The sequence below is a fragment of the Balaenoptera borealis genome (genome assembly GCF_965194805.1).
Source record: "Balaenoptera borealis genome assembly, chromosome: 20".
Lineage (NCBI taxonomy): Eukaryota > Metazoa > Chordata > Mammalia > Artiodactyla > Balaenopteridae > Balaenoptera > Balaenoptera borealis.
Genome location: NC_138879.1, coordinates 32,518,398 through 32,543,010, shown reverse-complemented (window position 1 = coordinate 32,543,010; position 24,613 = coordinate 32,518,398). Strand labels below are relative to the sequence as shown.

Here is a 24,613-nt window from a genome sequence, read left to right as displayed (position 1 = left end):
TTAATGGAACATTATATCAGTAACCTACTTTCAATTTGCAACAATATAAGAGAATATGTGAGTTTGCCATTTTCCTTGAATGGTAAGACACCAGAAATATTTACAGTGGTTATTATCTGGCTCTGAATAACCAAGTCGCTAGAGAATAGGTCTGTCTTAAAAAACAGGTGAAACTGTCTCTCAAATGGCATCAGATCACATAACCTATTCCCTATGCGTGAAACATTTTCCCCAATTCTAGGAGAAGAAAGATATATAAATAATATGATCACTTTATGGGAAGTAAATACCATAATGCCCATTCTAAATAGTATAGCTGACTTTCAAAGATATATATATATATACACACATGGCTATACACACGTATACACATGGTATATATATATATATACAAGGCTTTTCCTTTGATAAATTCATGTTGGTTAATAAAAATATGCTTTGAAGGAAATAAGGAAAGCAAAGATGAGAGTCTGAGACCTCGAATAAGTACAATGAGAAGATGCTATATCAAGTGTGAGCTTTGGATCCAAAAGAAAAATTGTGAAGGCCTTTAAATATTGCAGTACTGCATTTCCCCTTTTTCTCAAAGAGTCTTTTCCCATCTGCCTAAATAACTTCTAATTACCATCAGAATGTAAAGACAAAAAGCAGCTATTACTGACATTCTAATTTTAAAAGTTAAAATATTGCTAATTGCAGACAGGAATATCTAAATTGAGACAGGAGTCTTACATAGACAAATATGTGTAATCGGATGGTTGTTGCTTGGTAGGGGAAAAGTTCATCCTTATTTTCAATGGGTTGAGTAAAAGCTATATAATTATTCAACCAATATGTAACAGTTGAACATCCATACTTCTGCTTTTATAAGAAATGCCACATGGGGCTTCCCTGGTGGCGCAGTGGTTGAGAATCTGCCTGCCAATGCAGGGGACACGGGTTCGAGCCCTGGTCTGGGAAGATCCCACATGCCACGGAGCAGCTGGGCCCGTGAGCCACAATTACTGAGCCTGCGCGTCTGGAGCCTGTGCTCCGCAACAAGAGAGGCTGCGACAGTGAAAGGACCGCGCACCGCGATGAAGAGTGGCCCCCGCTAGCCACAACTAGAGAAAGCCTTTGCACAGAAACGAAAGACCCAACACAGCCATAAATAGATAAATAAAAAAATTAAAAAAAAGAAAGAAATGCCACAATGAAAATACTTGTATATACATTTTTAAGCACATCACTGATTATTCTCTTTGCAAAAATACTAACAGGTGGGATTATCAGGTTAAAATATATGACCATTAAAATTTTCTTTTAACTTTCAAAAAAACTTTTCAAATAGACTTTTTAAAAGCTCTTGATATATACTGCAAAACTGATTCCCAAGAATGTTGTGTCAAGTTATATTCCCACCTGTAGCGGATGAGAATCCTTACTTTCAAATTTAATTGGCGGCAGGCCCAGATGGCTCCTAAACTGAAGGGATTTTTTTTTTTTAATGCCTTATATATGAGTAAGTTGAGAAAAGAAAGTGTATTTTATGCTGGAAGGTTCCTGCTCCTTGCGTCCTTTGCTCTGGCATCATTTGGGCCCTCATGGGTGTTTGAACCTTTGCTCCAGCTGCTCATGTCAATCCTGTGTATCTCAGAAGCTGAAGACGCCGGTTATTATTATACTTTTACCCTCTGTTTCTGGTGCAGGGAGGCGTTCCTTTCTCGGTTTTTATCTTTTGAACACACACACACAACTTTAAACGTCATTTCTAAGTATAGGAACAGAATGGCATGAGATCACCCTACCATCTTGATCCTGAAGTCTATTCTGAATCTTGACAGCTACCTCCTATTTTCTTGAAAGTGGACTTTTTCATAATCATATATTTCTATGTATACATATATATATATATTTGTTTATAAGAGCTTGAATGAACTGTGTGTGTGTGTTGTATGTTTCTCTTTATACAAGCCTTGAATGTAGAGAGCTCTCTACTCAGTATTGGTTTTTGACCTTTGCAAGAATATGTGGATCCCTGGCTGCCCTGACACTCAACCAAGTTGTTGTTGAAGGTATGCTCTAAAGCTCAGGCTGGAGGCTGGCCCATGTGCACTTGCATTGCAAGTATAAGGACAGTGCAGCAGTCTGAGGGGAGTGAGTCATGAGCCAGGACCAGAGGCGGCTGTGCAGAGCAATGTGGCCTGTGGTGCAGAAGCTGCTGTGCCAGGTTCCCTTTACATTTATTTCTTTACATACATTTCTTGTATGTCCCAGTGTGTGTCAGGTCTAAAGTGTGTCTAGGCTGCCTGAAGGACCAAGCCCCAGATGGCCTTCTGCTTGACACAGAAACTGCGTGGACCCTGAGGATTTCAACAAATGACACTGATTCTCCAAAATAATAGAGTAAAAAGAGTCCATCTACCCCCTAGCCAGTCTTTGACTTTATTCATTACCCCTTCAAATTAGAATGCAGGAAGGGGTTCCCTCCTGCCGGGGTTCCCTCCAGTTATTCCCATAATTGCTATTGTTGTTTAGCAGAGGACCTTCATGCTTCTCTTCTATGTGGTCCTACCTGCCCTATGTAGAAAAGTTTTGGGGATTTGCCTGTAACTGCTAGTGCTTTTGAAGACTTCCCCCCTATTTTTATATTCCATTGATCATTTCCATGGGAAGGAAGGTAGAAGCCTGTGTTTACTCTGCTGATTTACCAGGGAGTCAATAAGTTCTCTTTTTATAAAAAACCTCCTATTGGATATCCAGCCAGATATTGTTTATTTTTTTTTTTCAGATATTGTCTTAATATGCATTTTTTAAAAATAGAACTGCCTCTTCCTGCTTTCATTACAGAATTTTGTTAATCTAGATGTCAATCAAATGAAGATTACACTTTAAAACATGTACTTATTTCAAATAAAGATGACACTAAAGCATTACAATACTGACCATGTAAATATTGATGGAGATCAATATAAGGGCCTCCAGAGGTCCCAGTACTGATTGAAAATGCCTATTATGTCTACATACTGTTTCACTGAAAGTAATGTAACAGAGCAGATCTAAGTTTCCTTACAGTTAGCAATAAACAACTGAAAGATAAGCTGCTGGTTCATACATTTAACCGCAGTTTCCTGTGATGATTACGTTCTAACTCAAAATCAATAATAGCATTAAATATTATATATTAAGAAAAGCTCTCAGCTATGACATTTTCAAATGTATCGAAGTTAAACAAACTTTAGAAAATAATTATATAATACTTACCATAGAGAAAAAGTATTCTTTATATTAATTACTATAAATAGTAATGTGGTACCAGCAGCAGTAACAGCCATTTATAGAACATCTTATACTTTCAGGTACTTTACATGTATCTCATTTAATCCTCCAATCCTGCCACTTCAGATATTATAATCTCTACCTTTTATATGAGGAAACAGGCCCAGAGGTTAAGTAATTTGCCTAATGAAGTTGGATGACCAATTGAGGTGCTCCCTGGGGTACCTCTAGGGAACATCAGAGATTCTGAGGCACATTGTTTACGTGGATTCAAAGTGCTGCTTGACTCTTGGCTGCCTAGTGATTCATATACTTCTCCACTGCTAGAGGTATTCTTGTGAGAGATGGATGGCCATGTTTGCAATGCTGTAGAAAGCATTCGTGTCCCCTGTAATTTTACATCAGGGGTTCTTAAGTCGGGGTTCATAAACACTCTGAAAATGCATGAAAAAAATGTGCTTAATTGCATATTTCTGGGAAGAGGACTTTCACCGGATTTCAATGGAGTCCATGATCCAAAAATGGTTCCGAATTGTCCTCTAGATATTCCTTAGTGACTGGTTTTAATCTATAAGACCTAAGAAATCTTAATTTCATTTCTGAGGAAATTCCATAGTATAACATCCTGGAGTATACTTAAATTAACAAGAAAGTGGAGGCAATTACCCAAATGAAAATTTCAAATTGAAACTTGAAATAATCAGAGAGCCATGGCAAAGGAAATGAGGTGGAGGCTGTGGCTGAATTATCTACCACATGATAGCAATTTTCTCCTTTTCATTACAGATAGAAAAAGCTACTGCTTAAAGAGAAAGAAAAATGAGCTGAGTTTATCTGAATTATCACACTGAAAAAGATATGTCACATATAATTACAAAAGTGCTGGGAAATATGCAAACATTAGCAATTGTATTTCTAAATAGGAAGACAACATAGAAACAATTTGCTAGTTTTAAGCAGCGGAGTGGGTATAATCTTATAACAGATAAAAAGTGAAGATGTAATTTTCCACTTTTCTTCCAAAGAAGTTCTGCTGAACTTCAAAAATTTTCTTTGAATAATCATGTTTGACAAATATAAAGGTTAATGCTAGCAAGGTAATTAAAATTAATGATTACAATGTCCACTGGGCTATGTCTGTGCAGGTGTTTTCCTCCACTGTACCCACCCTAGCTTAAAAATGTCTGATATATAAAATTCTGATCTTACACATAATACATTAGTAGTGGCTATTTTCATCCCTCCTAAAAAATACAGATTTTCTTTATAAAAAGAGTTTTTATAGGGTTTCTAAAATATAATTTGATTTTAAAAAATGTAATAGGTCATACAAAATTACAAAAAAATACTCATTGCAGAAATTGAGCAGATACTATTAGAGGCATGGATTCCAATCCTCTATAGTATTGTTTTAAAGTCAAAGGTTACCTTGAAGGAAGGGTCTTGAACATTGCCCCTATTACCTAGTCAAGTCATCTACTACCCAGGACTTTACTCAAAATTTACTAGTTTGATACTTGATTAACATAGATTTTTTTTTCTTTTATAAATTTTTTGTGAATTTTTAGTATATTAACACGGACTTTTATTTCTCTCTCTCTCTCTCTCTATATATATACATATAAAATCTGGTCCCCAGCATGGAGATTAAGAGTGCAGATTAGAGGAATAATGGACCGTTAGATGCTAGCACAAAGACAACCAGCAGACACACTGACTCCAAGAGAAGAGACAGAACACAAACAAAAAGGAAGTCCAAATACATGTTGGGAAAAAAGTACCTGGAGATAGGAAGAGGGAAGGATGGAAATATCTAATCAGTTAAGCTTTCCCCAAGGATCTCCCTGTCAGTTGGGATGTTGGAGGTTACTGAGAGCACCGCTGACTCTGGGGGTGTCCAGTGACAGATCATGCAGTCCCTTGACAGAGGTATTCTCTCAGCTCTGAAGAGTAGGGAACTGGTTCAGCTGTTCTACAGCCCTTTAATTAGTTACCCTGCTGACTGCCCCAGGGTTTGTTCCTAGTTTTCCCTGCTTGTGATCTTGAGGGTTTTTCATGGTTCTACTTAACTCACTGTCTTTCACCTTTATTGTGTTCTGGGGTCTTTTGCACAGCTGGGCTGTATCTTCAATCTTATTCCATCTGTTGTATATTATTAAAAATTTCCTCAATATTGATTCCAACCTTCTAGGTTTCCAGTGCTGTTGTGGATTTATTTTTATATTTATTCTTCCATTTCAAAGAGACTTTAGATGGACGTAGAGGTTAAAAAAAAAGTCTCAATCAGCTATCTTCTGTTGGAAGCCATTTTGAGCACTTTAAATAAAGCAAGTATTCTCCCCCTACAATTGGTTGCATTAAGATTTTTATCGATAAGCTATCAATTTTACTGTAGGCAAACCAATGCATTTAACAAGATTAAACTATCAAACTTGAAATTTTCTTCTTTTGTTTTGCTAAATAAGTTATTTTTAAAAGCGTGAAAAAAATGCAGAAAACTTACAATCCATATCAAGTATGGCACGGACAGATTTAACAAGTTCCTTAGATTCAAGTGCCAGCGTTGCTGGGATGTTACGTCCACTCCTTCCCAGTGGTGTGAGGGACGTCTGGGAAGCTAACATAGCTCTTCTTTCACTATGGGGACAATAAAATAAAGCTAAACTTATTACACAATGAATAATATCTATCTTTGCTAAATCTGAATTCTTATTAGTTATGAAATTGTACAAAAATTTTTGATTTCTGGGAACATTGTATTCTTATAGCCATAATCGAAATAATTCCCACAAAATAATATTTCTGTTTTCAATTCTTTATTATATAATAAATAGGCATATTTTAAAAATTAGGTTTACCTTATACATAAGGAGGAAGGGATAGAAGGATAGCTCCCTCCTAAATCATTTGTTTGGTTTATTTTGTGAGTGCTTGTGTTATGCTAACATGATGTGGCCTTTTATTTAGTTTTGTAAACACTTAAATTAAGCACTTAAACATAAATTTGTTAAAGAGACATTTACTACTACTTCTAGTAATATTAAATATGAGTTCAATATGTATATTTGCTCCTGAAATTCTCTCTTAAACTCTTCCATTTGTTATCCCTAAAGCTAAAAAAGCCTAGAGCATTTATACCACTTTTAAAAAATGCAAATGTCACCTGAAATGAATGCATTCTGATACAATTAAAATGCAAGGTTTTACTTTTACCATTATGCTGAAACTTTTACTTGAAAAGAGACAATTTTAAACTGATGACAAAGCCATCATTACTTATAATCCATCTTCCTAAGCATGATAGTATTAATTCACAAGGAGAAACTAAAGCATCAATTCTCAAATTCAAATACAGAGCCTTTATTCCGTGTAGAATACCAAGGCCAATATCCACTACAGATGATATAGTGTATTAAAAAGACTGAGACGAATTTTACTAGTGTTTAACTTTCCAAGATGTAGGAAAAAGTTGCTTAATGTTGCTTTTTCTTAAAAAAAATTGATGTATAGTTGATTTACAATGTTGTGTTACTTTCAGGTGTACAGCAAAGTGATTCAGTTACATATATTAATGTTGCTTTTTAAAGTTACCTTTGTCCTGTGAACCTGCAAGGGCAGGCTCTGGCTTTTAAATAGTCATTTTTAATACCAAAGCTTTTGAATTATTATTCAAGGTCACAATGAAACCTTGGGTGGTGGGAGTTTGGGACATGTCTAACCCATACAAGCGGAATCTGACTGCTGAGTATTTTAACATCGTACTGAAAATAATCATCATGGTATTCACATAATTATTTTACATCATAAGCAGCATAGATAACAATAAAAACATCAGATTTCACCTGAAGAAATAAAGTATTACATTAAAATGAGTTTAAAGCTGTACTACCATATGTACTACCATGTACTACCATATTTTTCTAAATTCAAAAATGCTATGTGGAAACTTAAAATATAATGAATCACCTTCATTTATTGAACTGCTGTTTTCACAGAAAAGGGTGGAGTTTTCCTATGTTTCTGCAAGCATACGTTGCTAGAAGTAGAACAACATTGCTAGTGGCAGTCTTTATAAAAGGAAAAAATTGCTTTGACTATCTTAAGACTTTAAGAGATTTTAGTAGTTTAGCACAAGTACCAGATGAAGAATGTAATCAGTGGACATACTCTGCAGAAAGCACTTAAATTTTCTTACCTTAAATTTGACAAAGGAAGAGAATTATCACAAAACACTTCTTGAATAGCCTAGAGACAAACAAGAGAGTGAAGGTGATAATGTAACTTTGATAGCTTTTTAAAATGTTTTTTCTTGCTTAAATAATATTTATAACCCCCTCCACCCATACGATTAAAAAGGTATTTCTTTTATATAGGGAAAAAAATCAATTACATTAACATACAATTCTACTCAGCATTATAATACACAGAGAAACATTTCTTTATAGGGTAGTTATCAACTAATGTTTACATAGTATCAAAAGTTAAGAAAGTGTTCATTAAAACATAGTATATATTTGGGATCATATTACCCTGTCTCAATTATTTCTCTTAATCTGTAATGTTAGCTGGTCTTTTCATTATCTAAGCAATTTAAAATCTGACTGTAAGTCACCATTGCTGTTTTGAGGCCAGAGAATGTTTCACTAGCCATCAAACACCTTGACATTTACCTGTATGTCAGTTGTCTATACATTTCTTAAAAATGGACATAAAGTGATGTAACAGGAAAATTTACCTCTACAAAATGAAGAAGCTTTTCAGTGGATGCCTCAAAAGTTTTTCGAGCCATTTCTGATTTTCGCAATTGGCAGTCAAGTACTGTGATTCGCTTTCTTAACTCCTGAACACTTTCCTGGACAGAGATAGCAAAAGGAACATATTATACATTTCTTCAATTTTATACTAGTGGCTGTTATTTTCATTTTTTATTAACTAATATCCAACATTACTATATCATTTATTTTCTCTCTTATTGTACATATCTTCTGGTTTTGGGGGGTACTTAACTAATTGCATATTTTTAAAAGTTAAACTGCACGGAATGCTGCAAACTTTTTAAGATAAGCTACAAATAACTTTATATTAAAATATAAAATACATTTTAATTAGTTTATATTATATTCTTATATTAAAATACATTTTAATTAGTTTATGGTGTTTCTTGACAACATGGTTACCAGATGCTGATGGAAACCCCTATTAGTGTGGCACAATCCAACATGCTGAAGATATATATACATATTTAATATAATATGACCTAATGTAAAGCTGAGCTGATGGGGAAGTAAAATAATTCCAGGAAAAGTGAAGGAATTTCATGAAGATAAGCAATAGCAATGCTGAGTGAAACCACTGAAGTTAGAGTACACTGTAGCACAATTTGATCTCAGGGTATTTGCTGATCCTTGGAGGCCTATAGTTTGGGGTTTCATCAGGCACAAATGGCAAACAGGAGAACTTTAGTGGGTGAATTAGGGAGAAACAAACCTTTTGATTTTTGCCTCTGGTGAATGGTTAAAAAAGTGTCCCCTGAATAATTGCCAACCACAGTCCCCCAACTCATGCAGGTTCCAGGTCAGAATTTATACTACCTGTGTGGCCTGTACATTCATAAGCTGAAAACTTAGTTTAAATTGGTCCCTGGCTGGTAAAAGCAAACAAGAAATTTCTCTAGTGGGTTATTTGATAAACTCAGACATCAAAGAATGCCTACATTTAATGTATCAAAAGAACGTGATCTCAGCAAATAAGCTACTATGTATGAAAAGTCAGCTGAAGGAAACAAATTATAGGATCAAACCTATAGAGATAGCAGCTACTGAAGTGATCAGATACAGAATATAAAGTTATGTTTAATATGTTTTAAAAATTAAGAATTTAAAGCATAATAAAGAAACAAGAAACTATCAAAATAGATCCAGATGACACAAAAAAATCGATACAAAAAGTAAAAATACAGGGAGGGTGGGAGGGAGACGCAGGAGGGAGGGGATATGGGGATATACGTATACGTATAGCTGATTCACTTTGTTATACAGCAGCAACTAACACAACAATGTAAAGCAATTATACTCCAATAAAGATGTTTAAAAAAATAAAAATAAAAAATAAAAATGCAGTAATAATTAGAAACTCAATTTATGCATTTACTATCCAATTAGATACAGATGAAAAGAGAATGGGTGAACTGGAAGACAGAGGTAAAGAAACTTGTCATAATAGAGCATAAAAATAAAAATGGAAAATATGAAGAGACAAAATAACCAGAAGAAGATCTAGCATACATCCAATCTGAATTACATAAGACAGACTAGAAATAATGAAAGAGGAATAGGTCAGGATAAAAGCTTAGGGTTTTTCAGAAATGGCGAAAGACACTTTTCCTCAGATCAGGAACCTCATTCCATGAATTTCAAGCAATATAAATAAAAATAAGTGAACACATGACTGATCATAGTCAAACTGCTGAACACTAAAGATAAAGAGAAAATCATCTATAAAGAAACAACAGATAGCAAACAAATGACAGACTGACATCTGATATCACAACCATGGAATAAAAACACTGAAAGAAATTCAGTGCCAACTTAACAATCTAAATGTAGCAAAAATATATTTCAAGAACAAGAGTCAAAAATGATGTTTCCAGACAAACAAAAATAGAGTTTATTACCAATAGATCCTCACTATTTCTAAAAGATGTACTTCAGGAAAAAAGAGAGTAATTCTAGCAAGGATGTCTGAAATGCAAGGAAGAATGTTGAACAAAGAAAATGATAAACATGGAGGTCTATCTAAATGAAGGTTGACTGCACAAAATAAACTGTAATAGTATCTAATTTATGATGTTAAAAGTCAAGAAAGAACTAAAATACTTAGTTAATAGAAATTAAGCAGAAACAGATGATTGGATTTATGTTTTAAAGTCCTTACAATATTTAGAAGAAGTGGAAAGCCAGTGATTAGTTTTATAATTTAAGTTAAAATAGAATGTTAACATTTCTAATATAATCTTTAAAAATTAGAAACCGAGTGTCTAACTTCTAAACTAGCAGAGTAAAATAAATGAAATGGGAGTAGGGGAACACAGGAGAAGTCTGACCCAATCCAAAAAAGAAAAAAAAAAGGGAGGCAAGAAATGACAAACAACTAGAAAACATGGGACAAATAAAATGCACAAAATAAAAGGGTAGAAATGAAGCCAAGTGCATTTGCGAATAAGAATGTAAATGGAAAGACCTTTCCAATTAAAGGTCAAAAATCAGTAAAATGGGGAAAAAAATCCAACTACCAGTTGTTTATCATAGACACAATGAAAATATAAGGACACTGAAAAGTTGAAAGTAAAAGGATGGAAAAAATACATAGGTAAATACCAAAAGAAAGTTGGTATAACTATTTTAATATCAATCAAAAATAAGCATTAAGGGGGAAAGAAGATTGAAGAGTCACAACATTTTCGTAAAAGGATGATAACATAATTCTAAGCTTGTATGCAATTAAAAACATTACTTCAAATATATACAGAAAATTTTAAAAAGTAATCACAAGGGAAATTTTAACCTACTCCCTGACAAAGAAATTAATATGACTAGAGAAGAACTGAACCCCACAATTAATGATCCTGATCTGGTGGACTATATAAAACAACACATCAAATGATTGCAGAATTCTTTTCAAGCTCTCTTTGAATATTTGTATATATTGGTCATACAGTAAGCCATGAAGCAACGATCAATGAATTTTGGAGTTATCTATAGACTAGATTCTCTGGCCACATGCAATTAACCTTTCTGTTCCTCAGTGATGTTTATGAATCAAGACACAATCATAAATATGTAAATTTCCCCCAAATTATATATTTAATGCATTTTCAGTAAAAATGGCAATCATATTAATTTCTTTTGATGGAATTTATAATCTGAGTCTAAAATACATATAAAAGATCAAAGGGTTTTGTAGCCAACACACTTTTAAAGAAAAAGAACTAGACAGGTTGATCGGATCAAGATTTAGAGTAAAAGAGACTTTTGAATGAGCGGTGCTGGGATAGTTGGTCATTCACTTAGAATAAAAAAGAAAGAATGAAATGAATCCCCACCTTATACAATGACATAAAACCATTACAGAAGGATCAAAGTTTTAAAACTTTTAGAGACAAATATAAAAATATCTTTGGGAATGGAAGGACTTCTGGAAAGACACATGAGAGAAAAGACTGAAAAGTTTGATTACTTGAAAATAACACCTGTTCATTTCACCAGAGGCTGAAAAGGTAAGCTATAAATTCCAGAGAGGATTTTTACAACATAAAATATAAGATAGGTTAGTAACCAGAACATACAAACAATCACTACATATGAATATAAAAAAGACAAATAACCCAATGGAAAAATGGTTAAAAGATATGAAGAAGCATTTCACATAGAAACACAAATCCCTAATAAATGCATAAATAGTAGCTCAACTGACTATCTGGGACAAGGGGCAAAGCCCTGGTTTATTGCATTTGGGGGTGTAAATAACCCCACCATGGCTGATTTCAAGCTAACAACCTGATGTCCTTGAACATGCAGTTAAGAAGAAATGTGCACAGTCAGCTCTCATAAACCAGTACCAGCTGGTCCCAGCATATCAGTAGCTCAAAATCATTAGAGAAATTCAAATTAAACCACAATGAGATACACTTATCACACCTAACAGTTTGATAAAAATTAAAAGTAAAAGAAAGCAAGCATCAGCAAGGATTTGGGGTAAACGGTAATTCTCATTCATTACTGTTGGGAGTAAAATTGGTTCAAACACTTTCAAACACAATTAGGCATTGCCTAATTGTAATTAGTAAAGTTGATCATACAATCATCATTCAACCTAGCAATTCCACTCCAAGATATGAACCCAAGAGAACTGTTACACATGTGGAGCAGGATATATGTACAAAACTGTTTTCAGCAACATCGTTCATAATAGAAGAAAACTGAAACAATTGGACTGTCCATCAAATACAGAATGGACAAATATATTGTAGTATATCCACTCAATGGAGTACAAAAAAGCAATGAAAAGATATGAACTAGCTATAAACTTCAAATAGATGAATCACAAAAACAAAATTTTGAGTGAAAAACCAAGTTGGAACAATAAAAGTAGTATATTTCTATTTACATAAAGTTGACAAACAGGCAAAATTAAACAACATATTGTTAAGGGATATATACATAGGTAGTAAAATTATCTAGAAAATGTTTAACACTAAATCCAGGAAAGTGGTTTGTTTACCTATGAGGGCAAGGGAGGGGGATGCAATTGGAAAGGGATATTGTGGGTCTTTGAAGGTACTGGTAAAGTTTTATTTCTTAAGCTGAAGGTGAAAAAAAAAGGGAAATAAGTATATATAGACATAATATAAGGGAAAACGTGTAAGAAAAATAATATTGTTACAAAAATAATCTGCCTTAAAAATGAATATTTGTATCTGAATCCTGTCATATCTTGGTCAGTGTCTCTTCAAGCAATCTCAAACAATTAAAAAAAAAATTTCCTTCTACTTCTCCACTGGTATTGGGTTTGGAAAATGTTAAGATGCTCATGTATAACATCTCCTCTTTGGAAAAAAAGAAGATTATTTTCAGAGACAGGTTAATGGTTTAGTTTAGGATTTTGTTAAGAGGAATGGCATGAGGCACCATTATGCTAAAAAAGAGAAGAACTGAATTAATTATATTACTACACGACTTAGGACAAAAATGTTTCTCAGCTAGGAGCTGGAAGAAAGAATAGCAAATAACTTATGCTTTAAAAAGAAAGAATAAATTCATGTGAACTCCTTGAGTGTTATATTATTTAAAAAGAAAGTATTTTTAAAGACTTGATTATCCCTCCAAAAGTAAATCAAGTTATTATTAAAAAAAAAGTACTTTTAGTATTTTGAAAATTCCCAAAATATTTTCAGAATCATGTTAAAGTTACTCACATGAAATAAGCACATATCTCTGATTTCAGAATGTAAACACTGGGTCAAGAATAATAAATACATGTAATATTCCTAAGTATTTCTGCTGTCTCAAGTAATGTTTTCCCCTTGGCCTTGTGGTATTATCAAAGGGTGACAGGAATGTCAACCTTCTTTTGGAATTGGTTTAAATGGACAGATGTGAGAAATATATTAGTGATTCTTAAGAGCTAACCAAAGAAAATTTCAGATTTTCTTCTGTATTTTGCTTTTCTAAAACTGGTTTCATTTCTACTTGGTATATTTAAAGTATTTAACTCTTTTATGTTTAAATAAATACACATAAATTTTTCAAATTTGTTTCATGTTCTCTTGAAAGATGACTGTATTAGAGAGATATAAACACTTACTATGGTTATAAATGAACTTTATGAAGTTATAAAATATCTATTTCAATTTATTTAATTTTCTACCTTACTTCAGTGAAATAAAAATGTCTGTTACAGTTTTTGAAGACCATTCAATGAATACAGTATGTTTAAAAAAATCACATAATGAAAAAATTCACATTAAAAAAAGTTCCCATTGCCTTCTGAAAAGCATTCAGTATTTCGCTATTGAAATTGGAGTCTGCTAAATTCAAACTCAAGTTTCTTTCTATTAATTATCTTGGGCCTTGGGCAAAAAATTCTTTAACTTTCACACTTCCTTGAGTGCTCTAATCAAAGAGCAAACCCCATCCCTAGACTCTCCTCCTCCCATCCCCACAGGACAAATTAGCAAGTTTAGGAAAAAGGAGGAAACCAATGTAATCAATTAAATGTTAAATAGTTCCAGGACGTAGTGCCTGAGCTGTACAATGTTGACCGATGACCCGAATAAATTTGGGCACATACTTTTCCATCCCAAAGCTATCTGGATAAACGGAGGCTCATAACCTTCACATTACCCCCATCATAACACATCATCCTATCACTGAATTATAGAAGACAAACACTGACCTAGTTTAGAAGTGCAGATGAAAAGAAAATGAAAACAGGATACATGACAACGGCAAGGAAACCATGGTAACTAGAAGAGAGAACTGTTTTGCTTACTTTATTTTGGTCAGAATAATCAGCAAGCTGAGCCTTCAGCTCTGTAATCTCGGCCTCTAACAGACGGATCACTTCTTCATAATCCATTTCCATTCCGTGTGCCTGTCTCTGTGCAGCTTCGGCAAGATGAAGCCGACTTCGCAGGGCTCTTGTTTCTTCGACCACAGCTTTGGCTTCCTAAAGATTTCAAAAAATAATGTCATTGAAAAAAAAACATGTAAAAACAATTCAGTGGTTTAAACAAAATATTTTCCTCCTTCTGGAAGTTCTAATTCTAAAAGTGAATCAATACACATATGTTTCTCACATCTCAATTTGAAAATTAATATTCACTTTATTTTATTATACAGAGTAGCTGCCTGACCTTATTTTTCCCTTCTTGATTTCTTAGAAAACTTTCAGTATGGAATCTCCAACTTCACACATCTAGCATAGAATTTTGAAAATAAGACAAGCAAAAGAGAATTGAAAGTGGAAAATAGAAGACTAAGAATTAGCTCAAAAGATAAAAAGAGTAGGCTTCTACAAAAGTCAAGCAGGTGGTAGGCTCATGTTCTAGGAAGGCTCTTGCAGCTTCATCAGATACTGCTGAGAGATTTATAGTGTTGAGGGCTTCTCCATGGTCCAAGCCCCAGGAGCCAAAGCTTATTCCTAGACATCAGTCTAACTGCTACTTCTCCATTTTGATTTAAGCCAAAAGGTAGAATTCAGTAGCAAAATATACAGCTATTTCTATGGGATGCAATGTTCACGATACATTTATTAACCACATGTTACGTCTCAGGTAATTCATGCGTCTTCTCCCATTTAACATTTAGAACAACACTGAGGGAAAGGCATTATTAAAAACCATTTTATACATAATCAAACAGAGGCTCAGAGAGGTTACATATCCTATCCAAGGACACATACTAGTGCCAGAATTTAAACCCAGGTTTACCTGACTCCAACATTAATGCTCTTTTCACCATTTTATTCCACCGCTAGATGACAAACAAAAACAAAAACAAAACAAAACTATATAATAGCTACATTCTCTACCTTAGGAAGAGGACGGTGTGGGCAGAACCACTTGCTCTCTCAAAAATGTGTGGTGCTGGGTCAATAACAGTCCCCCAGGACACCAATATAATTTAATATGGCACTTGTTATAATGTAAACCGCTTCTTTTTCTTTACTTGATGCAGAAATCTCTTTTCTCTGCAATGGAACTTTCTGCTACAATTGCCATGGCTAATATTCAACTGTGGCTATTTTAATTTTCTGGGAGCTATTATAGGACACTTGCTTTTGTTTGAGCCTAAGGGAGGGTTAGAAGTATTTTTATTATAGGACATATTTTTAAGGGTCAATTTTTCATTCATACATTCAATAACTATTAAGTATTTATTATGTGTCAGTTTCTGTTTCAGGTACTGAGGACAGAGCACCTAACAAAATAGACAAAAAGTCCTCCTTTTGCCCCCCAGAATTTACAATCTATTGAAAGTTTGGGAAGATAGACAGCAAATTAGGGATAATCAATGAAGATCTCATTGAGAAGACATTTAATTAGAGAACGGCAGGAAGGATGGAGCCATGAAAGTTTCCCAAGGAGGAACTTTCAGGGCAGAGAGAACAATTTGTGCAAAGGTCCTGAGACAGGATTGTGCCTTGCATCTTCAGAGAACAGCAAGGAAGCCAGTGTGGCAGAAGCAGACAGTAGTAGGGGACAGGAAGAAGGGAATATGAGGGCAAAGTGGTCACAGGAGTTTGGGCAGGGACGGTGTTGGCGTGGAGTTGCAGATCTCAAGAGGCTTTGGAGGCCACTGAGAGGACTTTAGTTTTACTCAGGGTGAGAGGGGAAGTGACTGGAGAGTTCTGAGCAGAGAAGTGGTATGATTTGACTTAAATTTTATGTGGGTTACTTTCACTGCTGTGTTGAGAGCAGACAACTCTTCACAGGAGTAGGCAAGGGTGGAATAGGGAGAAGAGGAATGGGATAGGCAAGCTACAGTTACTTTAGCTTGGACAGGGTGACAGTGGTGGAGATGGTGTGAAGTGGTGAGATTCTAAATGTAGTCGGAGGGCTTCCCTGGTGGCACAGTGGTTAAGAATCCTCCTGCCAATGCAGGGGACATGGGTTTGAGCCCTGGTCCGGGAAGATCCCACATGCTGCGGAGTAGCTAAGCCCATGCGCCACAACTACAAGCCTGCGCACTAGAGCCCGCAAGCCACAACTACTGAGCCCATGTGCCACAACTACTGAAGCCTGCGTGCCTAGAGCCCGTGCTCTGCAACAAGAGAATCCACCGCAATGAGAAGCCCACGCACCACAACGAAGAGTAGCCCCCGCTCACCTCAACTAAAGAAAACCCGCACGCAGCAATGAAGACCCAATGCAGTCAAAAACACATAAATAAATAAATAAATTTATAAAAATAAAAAAAATAAATGTAGCTTGAAAATAGAGCTAACAGGAGAGTTCTTCATCATTAACAACTTTTACTTAGCACTTACTGCATCCAGACAATCATGTTATGTGATAAAAAATACAAAGGGGGTAAAAGACACGTCCCCTTTTTTGGCTCAGCTTAGAACAGAAGGTATGACTTAGATAAGTGGAGGAAGAGAGTAGGACATGTTAGACACACGAACAATGTGAACAAAGGAAGAGGGACAAGAAGGAATCTGAATGCGGTGCGTTTGAGAAATGACTAACTTTGAAATAGATCAACTTTGACTGGAGTAGATGCTTCCTCTAGGGGCACAATGGATAAAAAAGATTGGGGAGAGGGAGGGAAAGGGCTGGGCTCTGGTAGAAATGGTGTGATAGGCAAAGGTGCTTGGATCTGGGGAAGGCTTGAAACCTTCTGAGCAGAAATTGATATGAGAACACAGTGGTTTAGAAAGCTAGATCTGGCAGCAGCTGCAGGATGGAGACATGGCCAGCCAACTGCCTATTGTACCCTTGACTCAAATAACTTTGCTTCCTTATTTTTAAAAGTAATTGTCTTGTAATAAAAGGTACTTTTAGAAAGAAATATCTAAGGAAATAAAAGGACATTTACCTAACTACCACATCAGTCAGTTCAGCCCAGGTGATCAAGGATCACCAGTGTCAGAGCAGGATCAACTTCACATTAGACTGTGCATACAGGAGGTAACGTAGTATGTGTTGACAGAGCTCTAGATGTTTTACATGGATCAACTCAGATAATCCACCTAATGCTGTGAGAGGTATGTCTATTATTATCCTCATTTAATAGATAGGAAACTGAAACGTTAAGGAACTTGCTCAGAATCGCAAACTTAATAAGTGGCTGAGCTGGGATTTGAACCCAGGCAGTATAGTTACAAAGTTCGTGTTCTTGGCTACCAACTACAGAAAATGTTAAAAAACAAAATCACTTGTAGATGACAATATCATCAGTGCCCAGCCCTCCATGATCTTTTAGGATGTGGCCATTACAATAAACTCAAACACATTCGAGGCTGCTACACTGTTTCCCATTTTCCATTCATTCAGGCTAGGAAAAAAAATATTGCTACTGAAGAGAAAGCGAGGGACAGAGAATTCTCCATAGCTGCAATAAAGAATAACTAATTTGGTGATTTGTCCCCTTCACACTCGCTTCATGCAGTTTTTATTCCTCTATAAAAACAGCACTTTTATTTTTGTTCAAAGAATACTAGTTAATTAAAAGAAGAATCTGGATGGAATTTATACAGCCATTACAGTGCACTGATGGCAATACGGTGTGAAAGGCAGTTGGGTGGTAAAAGATGCAGAGGTTTTGATGCTGAATAAATTCATGTTATTTCTTTTGTAAATGTATAACTGTCAGGTTGGTAAATGTGACCCCTTAGCAAAGTTCTAGCCCAATTCCCACCGAACGGCTGTTTAAAAGATTAGTGCATTGAAATGACGGCTCTTAAAGGAAGCAGTAAAGAGAAGATAGCAGCAGTGTGCCGTATTTAGCAATACAGGATCACATAAATCCATTTTTTCTTTTCCTCCTGGGCTGTCTTCTAATAACTGTAAAGCCTCCTATGTCAGTAACAACTGAGCCAGAATTTTCCCAGTACCTTACCATGAGCCTGAAATCCCATCAGGGTAAATGCGGCAGCCAGTTCACTGATTTACTTTGTATTAGGTACAGATTAATTCATTTTAGAAAGTTAGAAAATAAGAGAAACTAAGATGTAATAGTAAGTAGAAAAATCAACATAAGCATTATGCTTTTTAATACTAAGCAGTACAAACAAATGCACTAGAAGGGAATCCTGAATTATGAAGGCAAATCTCTGACTTAACTTTCTTTCAGTGACACTGAGGAAATGCCTTCAACTCACACTGTCTTATTGTAAACTCAGGATTTTCCACCTCACAATTTCACAATGAACCTTCAGGGAAGATCAGACCACATTCTTCTTTGAAAATATAGTTCAAACAAATGAAAATCTTTGTAGGCTACAAGTACTTTGAAGTTAGCTATGTGATTGTGTTGAAACAAAGGGCAGTATAAACTCAAAGGGGAGCATAAGCTCAGACAAAAGACAATATATTATCTGTTTTTCCACATATAGCACTTTTTCCCCCTTAAGGCACTAACATGATATTGAATAAAAAATATGGGCGTTTGATGAGATATACCTCAGAATCTTAGATATGTGATTTTTTTCGTTTTCTGGTTCTGTAATTCTCCAAGACTCTGTTCATTTGTACAATGGTAAATAACAGCACCTACTTTATAAGATCAAAACAACACTCACAATAGGGTTAAAGAAACCACTACAGTTCTTGGTCCAGTTTTTTTCCTGTTCATCTTTACTGCTTTTGAAATATATTCATAATCACCAATGTGATTAAAGGGCTAGACTACATCAAATGATTGAAGGCTTTCTTGAGGCACTGAAATAGTTGTTCGGAAATATAACGTGTTCATGTCTTTTTTAATGTTAGCAACAATTATGTAAAGCCTTTCCTTCTCTAGTTGTGAGTTTTTAACGGCTCCCTAAAGTAGAAGGAAAAAGCACTAACTGCAGTTGCTCATTTGTAATTAGGTAGCACATCCACATCACTAAACTTAGAAGTTCTGTAATTTTTAAGCTAATCAGTAAATCTTTCAAAATGTCAATGGTTGACAGGAGAAAAAGGAGACTGCAAAGAGATATATGTTTTAGTGTAATGTAACTTACACTACCAAGCCCAAAAGAATACTTCTCTTATCAGCTTCCTACATCCACTCATTGGAAAACCCTTCTTGGTCTTGGTCCCATTACAGCTTGTGAAAAAGATTAAGGGTTACTGCAGGAAGAGGGCTGTTGAAGAAAAGCGTTTAAAAGCAAGTTATATCTAGTTTCCTTAACTTATGTGTCAAATTTATTAAAATATGTTTAATATTCCTCTCAATGGATGATCACAAAGTAATTTGCTAGATGTTCACAAAATGAACCTACAGCTCATCCCTTAACCACGATGCACTTGGGGGAGAAAATGAATTCACAGAACTTTATATATGTCTCTGATATGTGCTCTCTCCTTTCCCTTTCTTTATGCCTTCTCCGTGCATACAGCCATCCCACTACTCCACCTCCATACCTAACCAGTTATTAAGCACCTGTGAAGTCTTCATTGATGATGTATTTGTACCATTCCTTAATATCCATTCTTACCATCATGCTATTGTTCATGTCTTTAACACCTCAAACTTAGGTACTATGAAAATCACATAAATAATCACTCTGCCTACTGTGTTCTTCACTATAATGTATTCTGCATACTTATGAAGGATCAATTTTCCTGAAATATTGCTTAGGTAACAACCCTAAGGTAACTAGATAAAATGTTGCTTAGGTAAGTACAGGGTACATGATAAATATATCCTCAACCTCCATACTTCAAGGTTCTCCACTATTTGTTCCAAATCAACCTTTCCAGTTTTAGCACATTTGACTCTCTTACAGGATTACCATATCCAAGTACATTCACTTACCAAATTTCCCAGACTAAACTCTCCCACCTCCAAGATGCTTTTGAGCACATTATTCCTTCCACTAGGTGAATGCACTTTTCCTCTTTTTTCTTCATCCAGTTCTCATCTATCCTTCAAAATCTACTTCAGATTTTACCTCCTCTAATCTTTCCAAATCACTTAAGCTTACAATGATTTCCCCTCCTTTTATTCTTAATAATATCTGTTGTCTTTAATTAATCACATACTACTTAATATCTCCTAGGGCTATGTTGAACTGTCATTAAAATAGTATTTTACTCCCAAACTTTCTAATGTCAAAAGGTCTTGACTGCCCAAATTAGAACACAAGCTGTCTGAGAGTAAAACCCTATCTGATATTAACAGGTGCTCCATTCAACAGAAATATGAGATATAACTGAGCGGACAAACAGTGAAAATGACTATTTTGTTTTTCATATATAATAATTGCCTTAGAGAACTTTATTAGGTAAGAAGTTTTCACAGGAAGGTTTCAATTTTATGGGAATATTTGAGAACTGTATTTCATTTAAATAACTACAGTAAGAACCATAAGCCATGCTATGAAAAATACCACGTAATGAAAAGCAAATCATTTCATTACACTCTCTTTATATATAAACAAAATCCTTTTATAGTATTTAGCAAGTAAATGAGATTACATCTAAACCATGTGGAATGAAGACTACAAAAAAGGACAGATAGCTACCTTTATTTGTGTTTGACAATTTTATTTCTTGCTTTTTCGTTAAATAGATTTAAAAATTTAAAGATTTAAAAATTATGCATGCTAGTTTATATTTCTCTAAAATTTACAATTTTCCACCATAAGTTAATATAATAAATACATGCTCCCAAGGACTATATAATCTTGAAAGTCCTTTCCAATCCCACCTATATCCCTGATTCTGTGATTTGTGTGGTGACACTCCTTTGTAAAGTAAAAATGATAGATATTTGTCAATCCAAGAAACAAAGATTTTCTTTACTTTGTATGAAAAAGCAAAATCCTAACTTTGCAAAGGAAGACTTGGTTAAGCTTTCTGGAGGAAAAGCAGGTCAATCAAATTATAATTAGCTCTAATTAACCCTCCCAAGAGCTGTCAACTTCTTTACCTGCAGCTGCCTCATCCTCCAAAAGGTGCAAAATTGAATTCTGCCTCTGAACATCAAAGAAAATCAAAGAAACAATGTTCAATCTCTGTTTATCAACAGAAATCCCTAATCAAAGACAGACACACCAGTACATCTATCTAATAAATTTTACCATGTGAACTTTGTTCAAAATATAAATTAGTTAAAACTCTGTTTTGACAATACATTTAACCCTGAACACATAGTTTCCGGTGAAGGCTGACGTAAAAGAAAAAACTATTTTCCTACTTCTCCAGTTCTGGTTACAAATGTACCAAAAGAGAACATTTACAGTATTAGAAATTCCTTTCATAATCAGAATTTATATCCTGTTCATTGAAACCTAGTACCACTCAAAGGCTACTTTTTTAGCTATCAAATATTTAGAATTCATCTGAAGTTTGGAGTTTAAAAACAGAAATTTAGTCCTTCCAAATTAACTTTTAGAGAATTCAGTTAGAATCAAAATTTTATCAAATTTTGTTTGTTTTGATGGAACTTGACCAAGAGTTCCAAATTTGAATCTAGATATAATAAGATCTAAATAATAAATAAGATTCTTAAATTGATTTGGAAGAAAAAAAATCAGTGAGAACTGGTAAGCAAATTCTGAAAAACAACAACAATAAGAAGGAAAAAAAGAAAGAAAGAAAACAAATAATGTGAGACATGGCCCAAGAATTTAAGGCATATATAAACTACAAAAGTTGGTGCTAGCCAAAGAAGAGTTAGATAAAACATTCATTCACCCGATATTGACAAAGCAACTGGAAAGATTAGACAGCCCCAAACAGACCCCTAGATTATATGAGAATTTAATTTATGGTAATGGAATACCACATAACAATGAGTGGTTGTGACAACAAACTATTTGGAAAAAAAGTGTAAAGTGTAGACCCTCATCTCATACCACATACCAAACAGAGTAATTTCTTAGGTGGGCTAAACAAAAACAGAGATGGGAGGAAAACCAGGTAAATATGTATCTGAAATTGCTAGGAATGAAATTTTTTAAAGTTAAAAAAAAGGTGGGGGGAGAAATCACAAAGAAAAAGATTTGACAACACAAAAACACCTGTGTTTAAAAACTTAAAAAATCAGAAAGACAATTTGTATATAAGGGAAAATATTTGCAATAGATTTGGTAGAAATAGGGTTAATAACTACAATGTAAAGAGATCTTATAAAATGATGTGGGGAAAGTGGGAAAACAGTTATTGATTAAGAATAGAAGTGAAGAAGAAAAAGCAAGAGTGGGAAGGGGATACAAATGACATAAGGGGCATAATGGTCAGGAGTGGCAGAATGTCATGAGCAATCATATCAGGAAACCAGCTGCCTTGAATATGAAGAATTGTGATGGAAGTCACAATTTTATTTGAAACCCATGGTCATAGACAATCTTTGGTATCTAATGCGGATGACAATGAATCAAAAGTGCATACAATATTTTCAAATAGGGTGATTTATTTATGTAAGGTTAGGTAGGACTAGAGAAGTCTTGTTTTTAGTTCTAAAGTAGTTTGTGAATAAATCATTTAACGCAATGTCATGAGTCACACAGCAAAGTAAGAGTACTGAAAGTGTTTCTCACAGGTTAAACTGCCAAGACAGGAGTTTTATAGTATCAACTGCCTTATCACTACTTCCTCCTTGGGTAAAATTTACTAGTTTGTCAGCCAAGTTAATATATATTGCTCTTACATTAAGAAACATAAAATGTTTGGCATCTGCATAGATGTTTAAAATATACCCTGGGAAGGTGCTCTCTTAGCAACTGACTTATGGAATTTTACAGATTTATATTTGCTTGTTTTTGGTTAAATAAGGAAAATTATAGGGAGTAATGCCTACTTTGGTATGCAATCATGTCTCTGACAACTCACCACCTATAGGGCACCTATTCTGAAGTGCTTTCTAGGAAGTGATGGTTTTCCTCTATTTTTCGTTTTTCTTCCTAGATAGAGAGCTCCTTGTAAAGAGTATATCTAGCTTTCACAGTGCATTCACACAAAACGAGCATTAAATAAAAGAAGCTGAAACATCTCCCTTGCCAAGTTGCCCTTATAAGTTACTGCAGGCATGTGTGAAACAACTGATGAAAGAATGCTGAATGTGGTCCCTGAACAGCCAGAAAATAAGTGGCTCACAATATGGAAACCAGAACCCTAACATCAGTTCTAACTAAGACGACTGATACAGAATATGCTGTAATCAAATTGAACTGAAAGGTTTCTATGAAGAATAAGATCACTTTCCTCCCAAACTTCTCTAACATTGAAAATTCTGTGAGTCTAGTTAATCTAACACAATTAAAACAGTTCTATAGTATCAATAGGGTAATAAAATTTCTCTCAGAATTCTTAAAATGGTAAGAACTTTTCTACATTAAAAAGAAACAACTATTTGGAAATGGGTATCTGAAATAGACATCTTTGTTTGCGGAAGCTAGGTTAGAATGCTACATTCACCTCCAGTGAATCACTAGATAATGGCTGCTGTCTGCAAATAGGAATGCCAGCTGGGCTGTCTTCGTGTTCCTTTTCCAAGCAAGCTGTCTTTAACTTAGGCAGTTACTTGGACAAAGTTTAACATTGGATAATACACGGGTCATTTTTTTGATTCTCGTAAAGGGAATTAAAGTTGAAAAATAAATCCAACCAAGTTTAACAAGTTTCTCCACTCAGATTGCTATCATTGTAGGAGCTTTATAATCTTTTTTCTCAAAGAGGGTGCTTTTTTGTTTGTTTTATTTGCTTTTTAAAAATCATTTTAAGATCATTGTAGACTACACATGGTTGTAAGAAATAATACAGAGAGGTTTCCTGTACTCTTCACTCAGTCTCCTCCAATGGTTATATCTTTCATTAGTATAGTAGAATATCACAACCAGGAAATTTCATTGATACGATCCACCAACCTTAATCAGATTTCACCAGTTTTATAAGCACTCAGCAATAAAAAGGAACAACATAAATAGACAAAACAACCTGGATGGGTTCCAGGGGAATGATGTTGAATGAAAAAAGCCAATCCCCAAAAGTGACATATTGTATGATAACATTTATATAACATGCTTGGAAAGACAAAATTATAGATACAGAGAACAGATTAGTGGTTGTCGGATGTTAAGAGATGGGGCATGGAAGGAGGTGGCTGAGACTATAACAGAGTAGTAGGAGGGATCCTTGCAA

General features: G+C 34.7%; 1 protein-coding gene across 4 annotated transcripts in view; it reads right to left on the bottom strand.

The window, feature by feature from the left end:
* The window catches only part of STXBP4 (syntaxin binding protein 4), a 213,573-nt gene that overhangs the window by 88,053 nt on the left and 100,907 nt on the right, over positions 1-24,613 (bottom strand). For 3 of the 4 annotated variants that reach the window (XM_082371880.1, XM_082371883.1, XM_082371881.1), the window contains 4 exons: positions 14,308-14,484; positions 7,994-8,110; positions 7,454-7,503; positions 5,762-5,895 (listed from right to left, as the gene is read on the bottom strand). In XM_082371880.1, the coding sequence (XP_082228006.1) occupies positions 5,762-5,895; positions 7,454-7,503; positions 7,994-8,110; positions 14,308-14,484 (478 nt within the window). The remainder of the gene's footprint in view (positions 1-5,761; positions 5,896-7,453; positions 7,504-7,993; positions 8,111-14,307; positions 14,485-24,613) is intronic. The other variant, XM_082371882.1, reaches the window with a different exon arrangement.